This window comes from Callorhinus ursinus, unplaced genomic scaffold (genome assembly GCF_003265705.2).
Source record: "Callorhinus ursinus isolate GAN/ISIS: 27379988/994484 unplaced genomic scaffold, GSC_fseal_2.0 scaffold2, whole genome shotgun sequence".
Lineage (NCBI taxonomy): Eukaryota > Metazoa > Chordata > Mammalia > Carnivora > Otariidae > Callorhinus > Callorhinus ursinus.
The window spans coordinates 49,441,721-49,461,029 of NW_027397064.1; the positions used below are offsets into that span (position 1 = coordinate 49,441,721).

At 36.9% G+C, this 19,309-nt stretch overlaps 1 protein-coding gene across 4 annotated transcripts in view; it reads right to left on the minus strand.

The window, feature by feature from the left end:
* Nucleotides 1-296: 296 nt before the first annotated feature.
* Nucleotides 297-19,309, minus strand: part of ITPRID2 (ITPR interacting domain containing 2) — a 37,250-nt gene continuing 18,237 nt past the window's right edge. The window contains exons 10-18 of one of the 4 annotated variants that reach the window (XM_025849085.2): nucleotides 17,035-17,123; nucleotides 14,470-15,681; nucleotides 11,704-11,781; nucleotides 11,497-11,624; nucleotides 10,958-11,108; nucleotides 9,847-9,900; nucleotides 8,474-8,938; nucleotides 2,179-2,296; nucleotides 1,319-1,454 (exon numbers count right to left, since the gene is read on the minus strand). In XM_025849085.2, the coding sequence (XP_025704870.1) occupies nucleotides 2,192-2,296; nucleotides 8,474-8,938; nucleotides 9,847-9,900; nucleotides 10,958-11,108; nucleotides 11,497-11,624; nucleotides 11,704-11,781; nucleotides 14,470-15,681; nucleotides 17,035-17,123 (2,282 nt within the window). In that variant the 3' untranslated portion in view covers nucleotides 1,319-1,454; nucleotides 2,179-2,191. Of the gene's footprint in view, nucleotides 1,455-2,178; nucleotides 2,297-8,473; nucleotides 8,939-9,834; nucleotides 9,901-10,957; nucleotides 11,109-11,496; nucleotides 11,625-11,703; nucleotides 11,782-14,469; nucleotides 15,682-17,034; nucleotides 17,124-19,309 lie in introns of all 4 variants that reach the window. The other 3 variants (XM_025849079.2, XM_025849095.2, XM_025849089.2) reach the window with 3 other exon arrangements.

Below are 19,309 nucleotides of genomic sequence, written 5' to 3' on the forward strand. Positions count from 1 at the left end.
GATACTTTAATGTCTGTTCTTTGGAGTTTAATAGTACACTTTAAAGGAAAGTTTTATTTGGCTTCAGATGGTAATCATTAGGACCACAAAACTAGATGAGACCAAGAGGCATCAGTACAAGCTCTTTCTCCAGGGTGGTCTGGTCTTAACTGTATTTTTCAAAGCACCATAGAAGCCTCTTGAGGAAAAGGGAATATCAACCTATTAGGTTATATCCAATTCTTTTGGACCTTATTTGTTACTCATCAAATCTAATCCAAATTCTTCACATTGTAAAGAAAAGAAACTATTAAAAAGATGTTAGGCAAAATAAATACTTTATTGTTTTATTTTTAGAAATCAGCCTTTGTGTGATAATTCAAACATTTATAAACCTTTTAGATATTCTTTCAAAGAATATTGTTAACATCTCAACCACCTTTGATTAAAATTTCACACAAAGAAATATAATAAGAGTTGAAAATTATAAATGCTAAAGGAATAATTCTAATAAATTTGGTTGTTACTTTACACATTTATTTAATACATACAAAACCAAATAGGAAACAAACCACCTTCTTGTTTTTTCCCCCTAAAAACAAAAAGTTCTCACTGGTTAAAACTGAATTAAAACCATCTATTATGAGGAGAAGACAAATCTAAATTACTTCCATTTTGAAAAACAAAACCAGCTTATTCTTTTCTATCCATTCAAGTCAGAGGTCCCATTATTTTGGCAATACTCTCTACTGTTTAGTCTAAAAGAAGAAGAAACATCTCCTTATAAGAAGTCTGGACAATGCAAAAAGTATAGTGTTTAACATAAGGCTTATTTCCAAAAGAAAAATACTACATAAGCTATAATAAAATTACATTTGTCTTGGTAAAGTAACAATGCTTACAGTGTAAGAACATTAAGTAGTTGTAGGTAACCTCATACAATTCTATCCTACTGCTATTAGTAACCTCCTCAAGAATTAAGAGCAATTTTTACAACAGAACAGTTTTTCTTCTTGGAAGTGACACTGATTAATAGCAGTGGAGGGAAAATCATTGGTTGCTTCAAGCTCAAAAAATGAATCAGTTATTGCACAGTAAATACCTCATAGAGGTCAGTGTTTTAAGAAGCTAGTCTGAAGAAATATGTTATTTATAAGTTGGTTAAGTCTGGAAGTTTTCAAGTTTTAAAATTAATTCTATATAGGGAATCAATTGGAAAATATTGACATACAAATAAATATTAGGCTTTTCAAATGGCTACAGTTTTGGTAGTTTAGAAAAGAAAGAAAGTCAGCAAAGTGCCTAAGTTTCTACGTACGTTTCTAAAAAAGATATGCACAGAAGAAATAAACATTGTACACTGTATACAGTAGCCCAGCTCGGCAGCAAGTATCTTCTGAAGCACAAATAACACCTCCACCAGTGTATATCATCGAGAACTCCAACATCGCACAGCCAATAGGATCCATGCCAACCTTAAAAAAGAAAGAGAAGTGAGCATTAAACATTTTTCAAATATTAGTGTTAAAACATTTTTTAAAAGGAGGATGAGAATCTTCTCTAAATATATATATATACACATATGTATGTGTGTGTGTGTATATATATAACATCCTTTTTTATAAATTATGATATGATTACATATGGACCTATAGAATACTTTATTTTTTTAAAGATTTTATTTATTTGAGAGGGAGAGAGAGAGAGAAAGTGAGAGCACAAGAGCACCGGGAAGGAGAAGCAGACTCCCTGCTGAGCAGGGGGCCAGATGCGGGGCTTGATCCCAGGATGCTGGGATCATGACCTGAGCCAAAGGCAGACACTTAACTGACTGAGCTACCTAGGCACCCTGGGATACTTTTCTTTAAAAGACAAAAAAATTAAGAAAGATACTAATAATTTGTGATTAATTCTCAATCTTGGTCCAATGGTATCAAAATAATGTTTGGTTTGCAAGTTCTGATTCCTTCAATTCCAGTATTTATCTACTATAATGAAATTTCAGTAAAATAACACACTATCGATATCCCCTAGAGGTGAATATTATGAGATCTGACTTGCTTGCATTTCCAATGGGGCTGTATGAGTTTTTCACACTGCAGGGTAACCTATTATATATATCCTAAAAATTAAAAATGAGCCAGAGAAACAGTCCTGGGTACTAAGAAAACAAAGCATTAAAAACTAAGTAAAATTTACCTATAAATTCCATTTAATGACTATCTTGCTTAGAATTAGATGCTTTACTTGAAGATACTGCTGCCAAAAGTCCACTTACAATTTCCCGTCTGATTTCACCAACAATAGACTCTTTAATCTAGAATGGAAAAAGAGAAAAATAAGAATTTAACAATAGGATTATAATCTTACTTTTTCTGTTTTCAGAAAAACAACAATAGCATTTAATTCCTACAATCAGCTAAGCCATTGAGAAACCCTCTTGTAAACCTTCATGAAATATAGAGAGGTAGTGAGGAATCAGGTCCATCTATCCTCAAACCCAGGTCAGTGTGTGGTCTGGTGTAACTCAGATAATTTCATTATAAAATAACATCACAATTCTTAAGTTCAGAACATCAAAAATGTTATTTTATAGATTAAAAAACTTCATTTGCTCCATGACACAAAGTAACCAAGAAGAAGTGACCAAATGTTAGATTCACTTTCATGTTTTTTATTAATGTCTATTTTTGTATGGTCATCAACAGTATACTTAGTGTTCTCATTGTTAAGAAAACTCATTAGTGGCAAACTAGTATACTGGTATATTGCCTGTTTATACCAACTGAAAACAAAGTATCTAAAGAAGTTGTATATTGTTTGAACCTAACATGCACATTTTAAGTGGAAAGAAAAAATAATTTAGTATATTTTAAAACATGAAAAATATCCTCTAAACCACCACAGACTCTAAAGAAATAAGTTTTTCTTTAGTTGTATGGTAAAGGCTTGTCACCTGTCTGAAAATTTGCTTCAGATAAAGATATACAATCTTACTTTATTGTTGGAAAAGGCAAACAGACTTAGGGGCAATGATAATTCCATCAAGATTTTCTTTTCCAGATGTCCAGACACTACACATGCCTATCCATGCCTTTTTCTAATGATACAGCATCACCTCCAAATAGCTCTTTGTGAAGGCTTTAAATGTGGATTTCCTGAAATAAACTGATAATGTCTTCCCAAATTAGAACTTGAGACACTTTCAAGCAGCTTTTAAAAATTCTACATTTCCACAGTTTCCTGTCAGCCTGATCTATTTCCTAAAATGTTCCTAAGTACATCCTGAACACATCTCAATTGAAGTCTTTCCAAAAATGGCTCTGTAGTAATCTGTCATGCAAAACCGGTACATAATACATAGATTTATACAGAAGTATTCACAGAAACAAATGCTTCTTAGCTACCTACTAGCTATACTGGAATATATTTAAATAAATACAAACTTCTCCTTTTATCTTCTACCAATATTTCTAAATTTTAAACATCAGGAAAAGTTTTTGACTTTCATAGTACTTCAGATTTATTTTTAAATGAGTATATGTTGGATACAAATATTATGAAAACCAGAATCTCATAGCCACAATGTATTAAAGCACAAATACAATGTGTTGAATCAGAACCTTTGCAAATCTGTTATTTACAAGACAATGAGTAGTATAGTCTTCCCAGTCCTGTTATTCCATGCAATGTGGCAATTTTATTAACTTCCATCATTCTTTATCATTCAAAAAATAAAACAGAAGCCAAAAAGTATTCTCTACAAACCAAAAATGGGTGCCAACATTTTTTGAGGGTACGAACATTACTGGAATAAAGCATAAAAGAAGCATGGCCAAGGAGGATGTTATAATCTAGACGGGCACAAAATGAATATTGTTTCATAGAATATTAAGAGGAAAAATACTGTATTAATTCACTAAAACATAAGAACAGAGAATAAGAGACCAGTATGGGCTACAAAAGGAAAAAGTAAAAACTTCTCAGAGAATGACAGACCTTAAGATAGTAGGTCATGAAAAATAAGGGCAACTTCAGGTCCCAATGAGAGAAAACTGCAGCAAGAGCACCTCAGAGGAGAGGGGAGCAAGGAGTGTCACCAACAGATGGTTCCCACCAGGGAGAAGGAGCCTGGACTGGGAAGGGTGAGGTCAAATGGAGAGTGTTGCGCTGTGAGCTACTTCAGGGAGAGAAGTGGGTCTCACTTATCAACGTATCCTGGCATAAAGTGCTCGATAAATGTCTGAATGCTTGCTCTGATGAGAGAGAGAGAGAAGCGACACAGAGCGAAGGCATGAGAGGGAGAGAGAGACAATATCTGACACAGAAGGTAGAAAAACAAAGGATTATAGACAGACTAGAACTGAAAACAATAAAATGCCTTTAGTAATTGGTTGAAGGAATAAACGTATGGACGAATACGTGAGCTCCCAGGTCTCACATGCTACAGGGAGGACGGAGGGATTAGGAGTGAGAAAACTCTATTGGGATGGATGGGAAAACTGCCCTTATGAGCAGAGTTTCCAGAACGGGGTACAGGCTGAACACAGACTTGAGTGAAATTAAGAAAAGAATGTTCTTTGGCAATAGAGACAGTTCTTCTATTCTGTTCCAAGTCTGAAGTGTGGGCTAACAGGCATCTACTGGGTCGTGACTTTGTGGCAGCTATTAGATCAAGCGATCGCTGAAAGAAACTGTACTAAGAACACAGACAAGCTATGTATTTACCAAAACACATGTTTAAAGCATGTCAGATGGACTGTAATAAAGATACTAAAAGGCATGAACCAAGCCTAGAAAATTCATTAAACAAAAAAGAACTCTTTAAAAGACAAAAGCAATCTATGTTTATTCTTTGATGTTTAATTCTGCTGATTTGCTTCTATGGCACTCGCTCATTTATTCTATTAAGTAATCTTTTTAAGTAATTGTAAACAGTTTCAGGCCACTGATTACATACATCACAGACCACCTGGGCAAATTCTTAAGAGTGTAATTTTTCCCCACTACAACATATACAATCTGTGCAAAAGTGGGTTACCTTTAATCTGACAAAAGCTTTGTTATTGAATGAGTATACTAAACATTTGTCTGAAAGGACTTCCAGAGTTCTCCTTCAAAAGAATTCTACTGTATTAACACACTATAATGAAAGCATACTTTTTCAAAACTTCACATATGGTGAAATGATGAAAACAAAAACCTGACAGACGTCATTGTTTCCATGCACCCATGAGTGCAGTTAAGAAAACTCCCCTGAACGTGTCTGCCAAACATGCTTAATCCTCACCTGCAAAACATTCAACCCAAGCTTAAATCCTGCCGTCCTGAGGAGTGGCTTTGTTAATGGTGTCAGGGGCACAGAATTTACTGGAAAGGCAGAGTCTAGTTTAATTTTCTTGGTAGCTGATATAACAGCTTTAATAAGCTATTCAGTACCATGTGTATTTAAGCAAAAAGATTATGGATTTGAAATGAATGGCATCAAGACTAACCTGAATTTTATATATATTATAAACTTAAGTTTAACAGAACACCCTTATAACTGAGCTAAGATAGTATCAACACATTATTTTTTAAAATTATAATTGGCATTGTACTAACTCATCTAATAATGTGTATTTTTTAAGTGCTTCAAAATAGTTTATTTTCTTAAGTACATCAAAATTCCTCTTAACACCTTGTTTCACCTATATATTCTGCTTGGTAAGTCCTTATCTGTAAACAGCAAAAGGTAAATGTTAAGCCCAACTTCCTCCAAACTGCCAAATGTTGAATCAGGGAGTTTCTAATAAACAGGTTTAGTTACAAATTCTGAAAAATTCCTCAAACATTTGCCTTGCATGTCAGTTTAAATGTCTTTGAAATTATAAAATCTTTGTTTTATGGGAGGTTCTATATAAATGATCAAATACTTCTCTAGGACCAAGAAACAACCATCTTTTTTCTATATGCTATGTTCTATCAGCCAAAGAATAAAAATGTTCTGGTCTAGGAATGCTTTACTCCTTGGAAATTACTCACAGCACAAATCAGACCGCCTATTAACAACTTTAAAAATGCGGACTCAAGTATGCATTAAGGGAATATTTATGCCAAACAAGCAAAATTATGTCAAGTTTTCAAGGAAAACTTTCAAACTAAAGCAAGCTAAAGGGAACACCATTATTTCTAGGGGAAGAAAATGTACCTTAAAACTTACTTCTTAATATATAAATATAGTGTGGAGAAAAATAATTAATTTCATGCAACAATTAATCTTTGATATGAAACATAAAAATGGATTATAATCATCTGCACCTAACTGAGCAAGATGGATGTACCAAGCCTGCTATACAGTAGCCCGCTGGATACAATCAACTTATAAAAATTACATTTGTAGAACAAATAAATTTATAGAATTAAGACCTTTTGAACTTTAAGCTGGTAATTCAAGTGAAAAATTATAAACATGCAGTCTCTTCTGCTATAATGCTGGTTTTGAAAATGTAAATTTGTCTCAACATGATTGAAATATTAGGAAACAACTTGAGTATAATATATTTTCACGTCTGCTTATGTGCAGTTTCATCTATAAGAAATACTGGGTGAATACAGATAACTGCGTTCAGCTGAACCTAGGAACACAGTACACAAAATACATATACATTAAATATCTACCAGTTATCTCAGTTCACTGTGTCATGAGCCATACGTACTTACATCTGGTATTAAAACTTTCTGCTGGATTCCATCTTACTCTCCTCTGTTACCTTGCAATACCTCACAAGCTGTAACCCTTCCAAAGCCCAGTTCCACAAGCAAATCTCAGGTATTTTTCAAGATTAAGTACCATATTTATTGCAGTATTTATGTACTTCTTAACCATTTAACAGGTATAAAATTGTGCTATTTTTGTTAGGTTTCTATCCTCTTTTAAATATGTCACAAAGTTTTGGTTATGCTTCTAATCCTATTTTCCCCATAAGCTCTGTGGTTATTACTGCACCACTGTGCAGTAATAACCACAGTTATTATAAACTAAAAATTCCAACAATTTTTAGGAATGTATATATATATCATAGTAAAACTGCATTTATTTTTACAGTACTTCTCAAGCTACTATTATGCAGCTATGAATGATGGCACCTCATACACATGAACTAATCTCTGGACCCAGAGGATCAATAGCCCATTTGAGAGAAGATTCTGGTCTGCTGCCACCATTCTTGACCTATAACCACTACAAATTTGTTCTATGTTACTCATAAATTAATTTCAAAAATACATTAGAGGTTCATACTGCTGAATTTACTGGAAATATGCAGATTAAAAATAGGGAGCCACTGACCCTAATTTCTCTGGCCTATTTTGACCTTTTCTATTTCTAAATTCTTTAATACATTATATTATATGTTTTTCTGGGTAATTTTTTGTTTCCTGAATTAGTCTTATTTACCTTTCTACTTTTTTTAAGATTTTATTTATTTATTCGACAGACAGAGACACAGCGAGAGAGGGAACACAAGCAGGGGGAGTGGGAGAGGGAGAAGCAGGCTTCCCGCTGAGCAGGGAGCCCGATGCGGGGCTCAGTCCCAGGACCCTGGGACCATGACCTGAGCCGAAGGCAGATGCTTAATGACTGAGCCACCCAGGTGCCCCTCTACTAGTCTTTAAGCTTAAGGATTTCACATCTTATATATATTTTTCTTTTATCCCTTACAGAGCATCATACTCATTAAGACTCTTATGAAGTGATTTTTTTTTTTTAAACGTATAGGATATCCCCCTTTTTAACTAATGGAAAGATCCTTTCTCATCAGGGGTTTTAGTATCAGTGGGAAAGAACTATGGATAATTATGGTTCTTCCTTAGTTACTCTTAAGAGAATAGATTGAAAAAAAAATATATTCAACATGTGTAATTTTTATCCTGTGCACTCTATTACATTTTGTACCGAGACAAAGTGTGATTTGGGAAGAAAAGGAAAAAATTAAAAGCCATCAAAAATTTTGATCTGTACTCTCACTTTTTAAATGATATATATATTATTATTCCTTCTTATTGCCTGATCCTAGTGTCCTAAACAGCTATTTTACTAATTTTCTCAATTAACTTTTGACCTGTTGACTACTAATCTTCTTAATTTTTTGCAGTCCTTTTGGTAACCCAGAACTATGGTTAAATGCTTCCGGTTTACACATTGCTATCACGCAGGGTAAACCTTTTTTTCATTCTGTATTTCTATCTTTGAACAACTCATGTATCTTCCATGTATCTCCACTACCCACTAAGATCAAATTCTTTATACTTACTATTTCACACTGGAGTATAAAATTTGCAGAAATGCCATTAGAAACATATCCTAATAGACATGAGCTAGCTCTCTGAAAATTTAAATGCTCTCTGAAAATTACTGAATACAGTGAATCAAAGGATTATCTTATAAATAATGTTCAAATAAAACCTCCTCCAACACATACTGCCAAATAAATTAAGCATAGATTTCACTCACCTCCCGTATGACTTGCTGCAACTCATCTTGCTCCACATTTTTATGCATTTCTCCAGCAGCTGGCATTAATGGGATTTTTCCATTCCCTTCTTCCACTTCAGATTTAGGTCCCACAGCCTCCAAAACTTCTTCAGCTGCTCCAACTTCCTCAGAACTTTCCATATCTGGAGGTGTCTGCACAGAGCCCATTCTAGAAGGAGCAGTGGGTGTTAGGGCCACTGATGCTCGGAATACTTTCTTGCTTGGTACCAGATGGGTCTTGGGTTTGCCCACTGAGTCACCAGAAGGTACTCCAGTTCTTCTGTTAGCATGAGATGGACCAGAACATACAGAAGATGACTCTGATGTTGCTTGGGAGAACATGGATTCTGAGCTTTCTCCAGGAGGAATTTCAAATCCCATTTCTCCAAGTCCCATGCCCAATTCAGACTTCAGATAGGACTGTTCCCGCATCAGTTCAGTGACCTGGAAGTCAGAAAAATTGCAATTCTTCTCTTGAAATTAAGACTGGTAGTTAAAAGAAGATTAAAATTCTAGTTGTGGGGCGCCTGGGTGGCTCAGTTGGTTAAGCGACTGCCTTCGGCTCAGGTCATGATCCTGGAATCCCAGGATCAAGTCCCGCATCGCTTCTCCCTTTGACCATCTTCACTCTTGTGCTCTCTATCTCTCATTCTCTCTCTCTCAAATAAATAAACATCTTTAAAAAAAAAAAATAAATAAATAAAATAAAATTCTAGTTGTGATTACTGCCAAAAATCACTGAAACTTGTAAAGACATGATTCTAATTCATTCATTTAGTAACTACTCAATTTCATTTGCAAAAACATAGGAAAATGTAAATTCATGGTGAGACAAAGCCATAAAATACATAACTAGACCATATGGTTGGACAAAATTTTACTTGTTACTGCATGGGTGTCCAAATTACTTGTTAAGGAACTAGTGAAAAACAAAATAGCTAATCATAATGCTTTGGCACCCAGATTAATCACTTTCTTTAAAATATAATAAAAATCAGCCTCTTGTTCAACAAGTAGTCACCTTACAAATCCAACTACCTAAAGGACCTGGGAATAGACTGTGAAAGCATATTTCCTCTGGATCATAAATTAAATACTTTTCATAATGCATTACATCCTTTACACCATAAAGATAAATCACCACTGCAATTAACTGGCTTTCTGGTGGCCTAAGATGGCAAAAGACTTTCAGAAGTGCCAAATTCACTTCCAATCACTTTAGCTACCATCAAATTCTGTATTTAAAAACAAAAACATTTCTTCTACACTGGGAAAATTGTGTGTTTATGAAATGTTATTATCATTCCCTTCCCCAGTGATTTGAAAGGAGAGAGGCTTACTGGTTCCATTACATTCAATGGAGAAGGGCATGACAAGTTATCAGCGCTTCTACTGCCACACATTCCCTGAAAAAATAAGAACAATATATATGTATGTATGTATAAAATATTTCTTCAAAATGCAGGTGTTTCACAATAAAATGAATTGGCTATTTATTGCCCTAAAACATTCTTTTGTCACAAAGGTCACTCTCAACTGTCACGGGATCCTATAAAATGTGTTAATTCTGACTGAAGGTTCACAGGAGATGTTGATTCTCTGCTGTCACCAACACGCATTTCTCAAAATAACGATTGAAACCTTTTACGGAAAAAGATATTCACCGGTGATAAGTGATAGTCTCACTCTATGCGACACATATATTTATGTGTGTAATACACATTCTTATTCTACTGATTCTACTCCTTATGGGTGCACATATATGTGTGTACGGAGTCATCTATTGTTAACAACATCAAATATGTGGTTCAAGTAACAGGAAAGTTCACTATTTTAACATTTCAAAACTATATTTCATGACTGCAAAGATAATACCAAAAAATAATCAACTGCTGAAGTTTACATTTCACTCAAAGAAACATAAGAAGTTTGAAAAGTGATACAAAACAAAGTATTTTATTCTCTTGGCTGTATACATGTTTTCTGCCTTTAAAAAAGATCTCATTTGATTCCTTAAAAAATATAAAGACTGGCAAAGAATCCAAAATAAAGGAAAAATTTAAAAGGAATAGTTATTTATTCAAAGGCAAGAAGGGGAAAAAAGACTGAGTGAAATATATATTTATGTTCTTGGCAGTTAGTTACAGGCAGTGATTAAAATCTAAATTAGTCACATATTAACCCACTATCGTTTTTCCTTTAAAACTCCTAAAATTTTGTATTGCTCCTTATTCTTTATGAAAAAAATATGATTAAGATTTTTCAGTATTTTTCTAAATATACTAAAGAAGAAAAGAATCACAACTTGCACATTCAGCTGATCTGTGGGAAAGGTTCCTTAAACATTCTGCTTGCCTCAATGCTATTAAAATGTTTTAAAATTAAGGCACTGGTTCTGAATGATGTGGAACACGATACGTAAGTCCTAAGTGACAACCGCTGACAAGCCCCAAGGTGCCATACCACGAAGGCTGAGGAGCGGAAGGGAGAAGGCATGCGCATGGCGCGGAACTGCTCCTCCAGGGCCAGCAGGCGCTCCTCCAGCTGCAGTTCCAGGTCCTGAAGTTCCATGCGGACCGAGTTTCTCAAACTCTGAAGCTGATCGACTTCATACCTATCAGTGTGATGACAGGCACAAGGTTGAAAAAAGTGGTCTGGAGACTTCACATTCACCACTCCCTCACAAGCCGTTAGAAGGAACTGAGCTGGCCAGCTCTAAAAATCAGCACGACAGCAACTGCCGCAGGTGTGACCAACAGGACAAATGGTCTTTCTTCCTCTACCCTCTCTCCCAAATATTCCAGACTAAAAAACAGATTACAACTGCTGTCTTCCTTAATACAGTGAAAGCAGTTTAATTGGTAAAACACTATGCCTAAGTTTATTTACAGTGATTCACAAAATAAAAGGTACACAGCACTAGACATAAAACCAAAAAGGCAACGACGCTTTTTTGGAATGAAAAATATTTTGAGTTACATTAAGACAAAATGAACTTTTACCTTTCCTCCTCGGTCATATGATGATAAACCATGGTTTGCTGACGCAGCATTGCCAACTCTAAATCCATCATTTGCGTTCTAAATAAATTCAGGCTCCGCCTCATTACCTGGAGTTCCTGAAAAGTATTCTAAAATACAATATGACAAAATTATACTTCTAAATCACATAAACTACTTTGTAACACAAAGATCTAAGTAAGAACTTACTTCATATAGAGGTAGAACAGATGATTTCTGAGTACTATACACAGCAGCAGCAAGATCAGGTCCTCTCGTCATAGGGTACTTTAAAAAAGTGAAAGTATGATTACAAATCAATGTTAAAGTGGTTATTTCCAAATTATCTAGTGTTAAAAAGGTGGAATTTGGGACCTATATAGTTTTCTATATAAGGCAAAAAACAAAACAGAACAAAAAATAACCAACAACAACCAAAAAATCCCACTTTATTTTGTAAGCAGGAACCAAATCAGTCCCCAATGCCACCTAGATTACCCCTATCTGTTTCAGGTATAAGTCAGCCTATATGGAACATGTATCATTTAAATCTATGCCTTACAGAACTTCCCTCTTGCCTTGAGAAAGTAGAAAACGAAAACAAAACTCAAAAATACAGAAGTGATAGCAAATTCTGAGATTACACGAAATTACTGAGTTGGCTGGAGAGAGTAGCAAGCAGTTATACTTATTCATAGACATTTAGGCATCCACTATATGTCACTATTTTAGACAGTGAAGAAAAAAGACAAAAGGAAGACAAAAGGCATTCCTAGCCTTTAAGTGTTCTCATGGTGTAAGAAAAAAAAAAGAGAAGTGAGGAAAACTTACAATGTTGGGGTGGGGGAGGGGAGTGCTATGACGAAACAAACCAAAATCTCAATTAGGTGAATAAATGATCCCAGCACTAGTGACACCTGAGCTGAGCCTTAACAGTAAACAGCACCTGGTTAGGCAAAGAAAGACAAGGGCAGGGCATTCCAGGTTCAAAAACAAAAACAAAAACAAAAACAGTGGCATTTGTAAAAACAGAGACCTAGGAACACACACCTATTTAGAGGCCTGCATGCAGTCCAACACAGCTGGTGCACACACACAAAGAATGAGACTGGAGAGACAGGCAGAGACCAGGTCAAGAAGAGCATCTGTCTCCTCGGGGTTGGGGAGTGGTGAGAAGATTAATTAGCTGAGTTACTGATGGGACATCCAAGAGGAGATGACCACATCCAGAGCAGAGTAACAAGCTGGTCTAGAAAGGTGCACCATGAGGGTGTAGCAGGACAGAGCCCTGGAAACCCCGTGTTTCACATAATTACAGCTGAAAAGTTGGGTATCTCCCTCACAGATAAAACTAACTACGATTTATAAGGAGGAAGAAGAAATACCCACATTTTGGTCAGAGCAGAAATCATTAGGAGACAGTTGCCATGAGGATAAAATCTATATTTAAAAGAAGGCATACTTGGGGCGCCTCTGTGGCTCAGTCTGTTAAGTGTCAGGCTCTTGGTTTTGGCTTAAGTCATGATGTTAGGGTCCTGAGATCGAGCCCCACATTGGGCTCCGTGCGAGTCTGCTTGAGATTCTTTCCTCCTCCCTCCTCCTCCCTGCCCTTCTGCCACTCCCCCCATGCTCAATCTCGCTCTCTCTCTGAAAAATAAATATTTAAAAGAAGGTATACTTTACTACATAACTTAAGAAGTTGCAACTTGGGGCGCCTGGGTGGCTCAGTCAGTTAAGTGTCTGCCTTCGGCTCAGGTCGTGATCCCAGGGTCCTGGGATCGGGCTCCGCATCGGGCTCCCTGCTCAACGGGGAGTCTGCTTCTCCCTCTCCCTCTGCCCCTCACCCCCACTCATGCTCTTTCTCTCTCAATAAAATCTTAAAAAAAAAAAAAAGGCTGCAACTTTCGGGGAGCCTAGGTGGCTCAGTCAGTTAAGAGTGTGGCTCTTGATTTTGGCTCAGGTTGTGATCTCAGGATCTTGAGATCGAGCCCCGCATCAGGCTCTGTGCTCTGTGTGGAGCCTGACTAATATTCTCTCTCTCCTTCTCCCTCTGCCCCTCTCCTCCCTCCCTCTCAAAAAAAAAAAAAGAAGTTGCAACTTTCATTTTTACTTTCCTAGTGGTTTCCTGTCTATTATGTCATCATAAGAGATCTATTACATACATTCTAAGCCTCCTGATTCCTAGCGAACACTGTGATCATTACATTACATTGTCATTTTCATTTCCTCAACTGTCTAAACACAAGTAGCTTGGAGAGAGATTTAGGAAGGAAATGTGAAATGCAAACCTAAGGACAATTTAGTTATTTTCAAAGCTTTTTTGGGGAATTATTTCCAGCCCACTTAACGTATCTGAGAGCAATAATTTTAAGTGACAATACACACAGACTATCCTTATTCAAATTCACACTTTACCTGATTTTTTTTCTTTTCTGGGGTAGTTCCAGTCTCTGAACCCAGTGGAAGCAGACTCGTTCTGTGCCAGGAGACCAGCACCAGGAGTCAGGAGATGGAGGGGAAAGCTTAGTCAGAGAGCTATGAGCAGAACCAGGAGAACGCACGGCGACACAGAAGCTGAGGGGAGGGAAGCTTAGAAAGGAAAGAGGCGGTAAACACAGTCAAATGGCAGAGAAAAGGAGAGAAAGTATTTGAGAGTGAAGTTTTTTTTAATAATAGGGACAACCTAAGAAAAAGACCATGGAGAAGAGGCTAAAGAAGGGAGGCTATCTAATGAGCAAAATCTCTTCTCTAGAAGGGAGAGAGATTACGAACAGAGAAATCAACCTTGTTCAGGACTAATTACAGCTACTCCCTCGAGACAGGAGCGCAGAGTATAGGAGGAGAGCAGGTACACATAAGTTTAGGCATGTAAGAAAATGTAGCTGAAGTGGATCATGCCTGATGGGACTTAGTTTCTCAGTGAATTAAGAGGTGCTCAGAGCAATAAAAGAAAAAAAAGATATTTTTTTCTCATACCTGTGAAAGGTTCTGCAGTGAGTTTCTAATATCATGCAATACTCTTCGCAACTGCATTTCGATGGCAGAAGGAGGGTTCACAGAGCACGCTCGGTAAGGGTAGGCAGCATGTCTATGCGAGTTAGGACACCCGAAAGGGGCGGTGAAGGCACTACAGGTGGTGCCTGATATGCTGGGAACACTGTGAGTGCTCAGAGTTCTCATGTGCTCACACAGGGGCCTCTCCTGCCACTCAGAGGGGCCAGAGTGAAGAGAACAGGCGGACTGAGATACAGGTGCTGGAGCGTACAGCGAACAGGCAGGAGTCTTTCGATGATGGCATTCCTCCGGCCTGTTCACCTCGCTCTGAGGGGCTGCTTCTTTCTTCACAGGTAATGGAGAGATGAAAATAGTGGATTTAACTAAAGACTGACCATTGTGCTCGATCACCTCTTTTCCTAATTCCTGTTCCTCTTCAGGTGTGTACTTATAGGTGAAGGAAGGTGGACTGCATCTGGTCTCCTTTCCTGGGGACAACCGGACATTGACAGAGGATACAACTCTTACTGGGTTCAGTAAGGTGGTTGGTAAAGACTGAGACCTTCTTAGAGGATAGCCAGCTTTTGCAAACAAGTACCTCTGTTTTAAGAGATCTTTCGATTTTATCAAGCTACGCCCTACTCTTTGATGAGATAGACTGCAAACCTTCATTTGAGCTCTTTGCAAAGCTGTATTAACTCTGTCCACAGAAGAGGGAGGCCCAGTTGTATTTTCTGAGCCCTTCTCACTGCCTTTAGCTTCGATAGAAGCCAGTGACTTCAGAATATGGTGTGTGGTATAGTGGGCAAATTCACATTCACTGCTTTTATCCACATCACTTTCAGCACTTGCTTCCCTCAGCAGGTCCCCTGGCTGTGCTGGAGACAAATCCTCACTCGATTCAGTAATTTCAGTAACGTGATCTCCTGTGCTGCAGGTGACTTGTGTGTTTCCTGCATTCTCCACAGTCTCACATTGGGGGAAATCCTGGCTATCTGGCCTTTTCTTAGCAGCAGCTGTTGCTGCCTTCTCTCTTCCCTTTGGGAGAGGGACGAGAGACTCCTCCTCTGATTCATTAAAATAAGGCTGCTCTTGTGCTGTTGGTGTGACAAGGTCTTCACCAAATGACGTGACTGTTGTCTCACTATCACAGCTATCAGCGCTACTCCCCATGGCCTGCAAGGACTCGGGAACCTGTGAAGGGAAAACATGTAGGAAGATGAAGAACTCAAATGATAAGTATCATTAACAAAAATACCAAACTGATGTGATCCCTCTGTATTTTCAGGGTCTCCCACCTTGGTTAGGGCCCTGGTACTAATCAAAACTGCTTTTCACTGCCCCTAATTGGCAACCCCTCCACTTTCCCACAAAGATTATTCCAGAACTTTACTATTTTCCATAGGTCCCCATTTTCTTTTCTTCCAACACATGACACTGAATCACTGAGAAGATGGACAAACGTTTCTTAACTTTCTTCCCTAACACCTACAAATGTTCCCATACCTCTCCCCACTCCTCTCTGTTCTGAAAGAAAACTGTCCTTTTTTTCAAAGCTAATCCTCCAGTCTGTGCGTCCAATCACATCCTCTCCAGGACTAGGTATCACTTCACAATTTCATCCCGGATTTTTCTGCCTCTTAGAGGCAGACTGTCCTCTTAGAGCTCTTTCCCTTAGCCAAGCAACTTCCCTGAGTCATTCCCATATGAGAAAGGCACAAAGACCTATCACCCTTATTTGAAAAAGGAGTCAACATTCCTATCACCTCTTCCTTATCATTATTTAATCTCCATTCATGCTTCTGCCTCATTTACTCCCTCAGAACCACTCAAACACTCACTTTCCAAAAAGCCCAATTCTTATCTTTCCAGGCTCATGTCCACAGATTTCCTTTAAAAAAAGGCTCTCCAACTCCCAGTTCTTCTGCCCACTGGATTATTCTTTCTGAGTCTCTTTCTCTTGTCCGTGTACCCTCAAGTACGATGTTCCTACAGGCTCTTTGGGGTTCTCTTTTTCTCTTATTCCACTTTTGTTTAAAATTTGCTTATAGATATTTTAAACATTTTCAAGATACTTGTGTATCTTTGCATACAAGGGTTCCACATAAACTCCTTAAGGATAAAGATGTGCCTGTTATCTGGGTTATCTAACACACTCTAGCATAAAAGTCACATAATATTCAGCAAGCTATGTAACACAATTATTGTTAGTCATTAAATAAACAATTATGGTAAAATACGGAAACAATTATGGGAAAACAGAAGAAAAATGCCAAACAGAATAGTGATCAAAACAACCTGTTTACTGAAAGCCCAAAAATAAAGGAGAAACTCTCTTTGTTTCTAGTGTTCAGTCAGAGAGAGATGTATAATTAGTGAAAACTGAAACCTGTAGTCAAATGCTTAGATAACATCTACATCCTGCCATTTTTATTCTGCCATTTGAAAAATAAAGATTAGACAGATTCAGTCTTGAAATATATAGTTACTGAAAAATCACCAAAATATGAAGTTAATCACAGTGCCTACTACAATAGAAATTTTTACCTGAAGATGATTAAGGGAGAGGCAGTCTGTCGAATCTTCAGCAAAACCACTGCTATCAGAATGCTGACTTGCAGTACGTAATAGATGATCTACCAAAAGAAATGTAGTTAGGCAAAACTGCTAAATATGACCACACTGAAAAGAAAATATTACAGATACATGATTCCTAACAGATATACATATTGATTTCTTCTTAGAAAAATATGCATCACTTATGCAAAATGTGGCTTCAAAGCACAGGAGGTTAACTCGAATTCATCCCAAAACGGAATCAGGTCTATCAAAAATTCTCAACGTTCAGTGCTAATTAAGTTCCAGTGTTAATATATTTTGGTAAATCCAATTAATGTCTTATCTTTGGAGGACAACTGGCTGAAATAAAGAATCATGCTAATAAAAATAGAAATCCCAAAGTAAACCACTTCCATTAGTAGATATGTAAAGATATTTAGCAGATGAAATTAGAAGTTTAAATGTAGTGTGTAAAAAGTTCTATTATTTTCCTAATAAGAAAATAAAAATATAACTAAGGTGCCAATAAATTAACGAATTTGCATGCCAGAGTACTTAAATGTTTCTGATATTCCAAATGATGCAAACATTTTTAAGTCATGAAACAATGATTTCCTAACAACTGCATGAAATTCAAATACATTCAACCAGCACAGAATATTGTTAATCTTATAAAAACCCTGTCTGGTTTTTGGCTTGAAAACTCTAATTCCTGGTTAGTATAACCTAAAAACACTTTTTAAAGTAAAAAGGCCACCTAGGCACAGCAAGAATGATCACATGCCCATCCACACTGTAAGTAGAAGAGAGACTTTACAGCTATTACATTTACTGGGGGAGAAGCTTCATGAGGTCAAGTTCTGTAGAACTTCAAAAGCACCACGCTAAATAAAGTGTGTTTACCAAATCTACATTCAAGATTTGAATGACAGAACCTGATAATATGTATGAATAAAATCCAAAATCAATTAAAATTCACTGACTTTGAAAACTATCCCACTGTAGCCTCAGGTTCAATGTACAGCATCACAGAATAGCATCATTTTTTCTCATCATAATTTAGAATAATTCTGTAATATTGTTTTGAAGTTAAGAAAATGCATAATGAGATGTAAGAAACTGATCCATACCTTTGATAAGTCTAGGTAAACTGGAACAGTTGTGAAACTGAACTGGAATAAGCTGTTATCATAGGTACTAATTACGCATATCAACTGAGAAAATGATTAACATCTTACATCAGAGCAATTATCACCATAATTATGTGTTTGCATATCTTTTTTTTTTTAAGACAATGAGTCTTCTAAGAGAGAAACCTCATTTATTCTATTTTATATCCCAGTACCTAGAACAACTGAACCATAAAAAATATTTGCTGAATGAATCAATGATAACTTTCTCCTTAAAGCAACAATAAAATTAAACAGTCATTTGAAGGATTTAGAAGTGAAACTGCCTATCTGGTTGGGCAAAGGGCAAATGCTGGAGGGCCTGGGGAAGTGAATGACCAGCTGGCTCAGGTTCTCTCTGCGAGTCCTGTTCTATCTGCAGTGGACTACAGTCTGTGCTGAGCTCACCTCTGGGGTTAGCCCTGAGTTCACACACACTAGGTCAGATTGTAGACTACTCAGGCTTCAAAGCACGTGTTGGGCAGTAGAAAGAACAAGGAAGCCTGGGTTCAAGCTCCTACTTTATCACAATAAGCAGTAACTTCTCTCCTCCACAAAACAGAAAATTCTTCTATCTCACAGGGTTACTTCAGGAACTAAATAGGGTGTAAGTGAAACTATTCTGTAAACTGTAAATCACAATCTCTGTTCTTTAGTCACACATTTCACAAAAAACACAGTTCTCCGCAGAAAAAGGTGGAATTAAAAACAATCAGACCTCTGTGCTAGCTGAAGAGATTAAACATTATTTCTAATAAAAAACCAGGAAGTTAGAGCAAAACATTAAAGTTAGAACAAAACAGAATTTGTATTTGTCCAGTATCATAAACAAACAGAACACTTGTATACTCTACAAGATTAAAGAAAATTTGTACATCTCTAATAAGGAAAATGTCTGATTGTTCTCTCAATATAGCTTACTGAATGTCAGTTGTGACAAAACTTGAGTCACTAAACCTCTCAAGGCTTCAGAATTTTTTTTTTTTAGGGGGAGAGAACAGGGGTGGGGGGGATTCTGAAGAGAGGGAGACAGAATCTTAAGCAGGCTCCACACCCAGCGTAGAGGTCAATATGGGGCTCAATCTCACCACCCT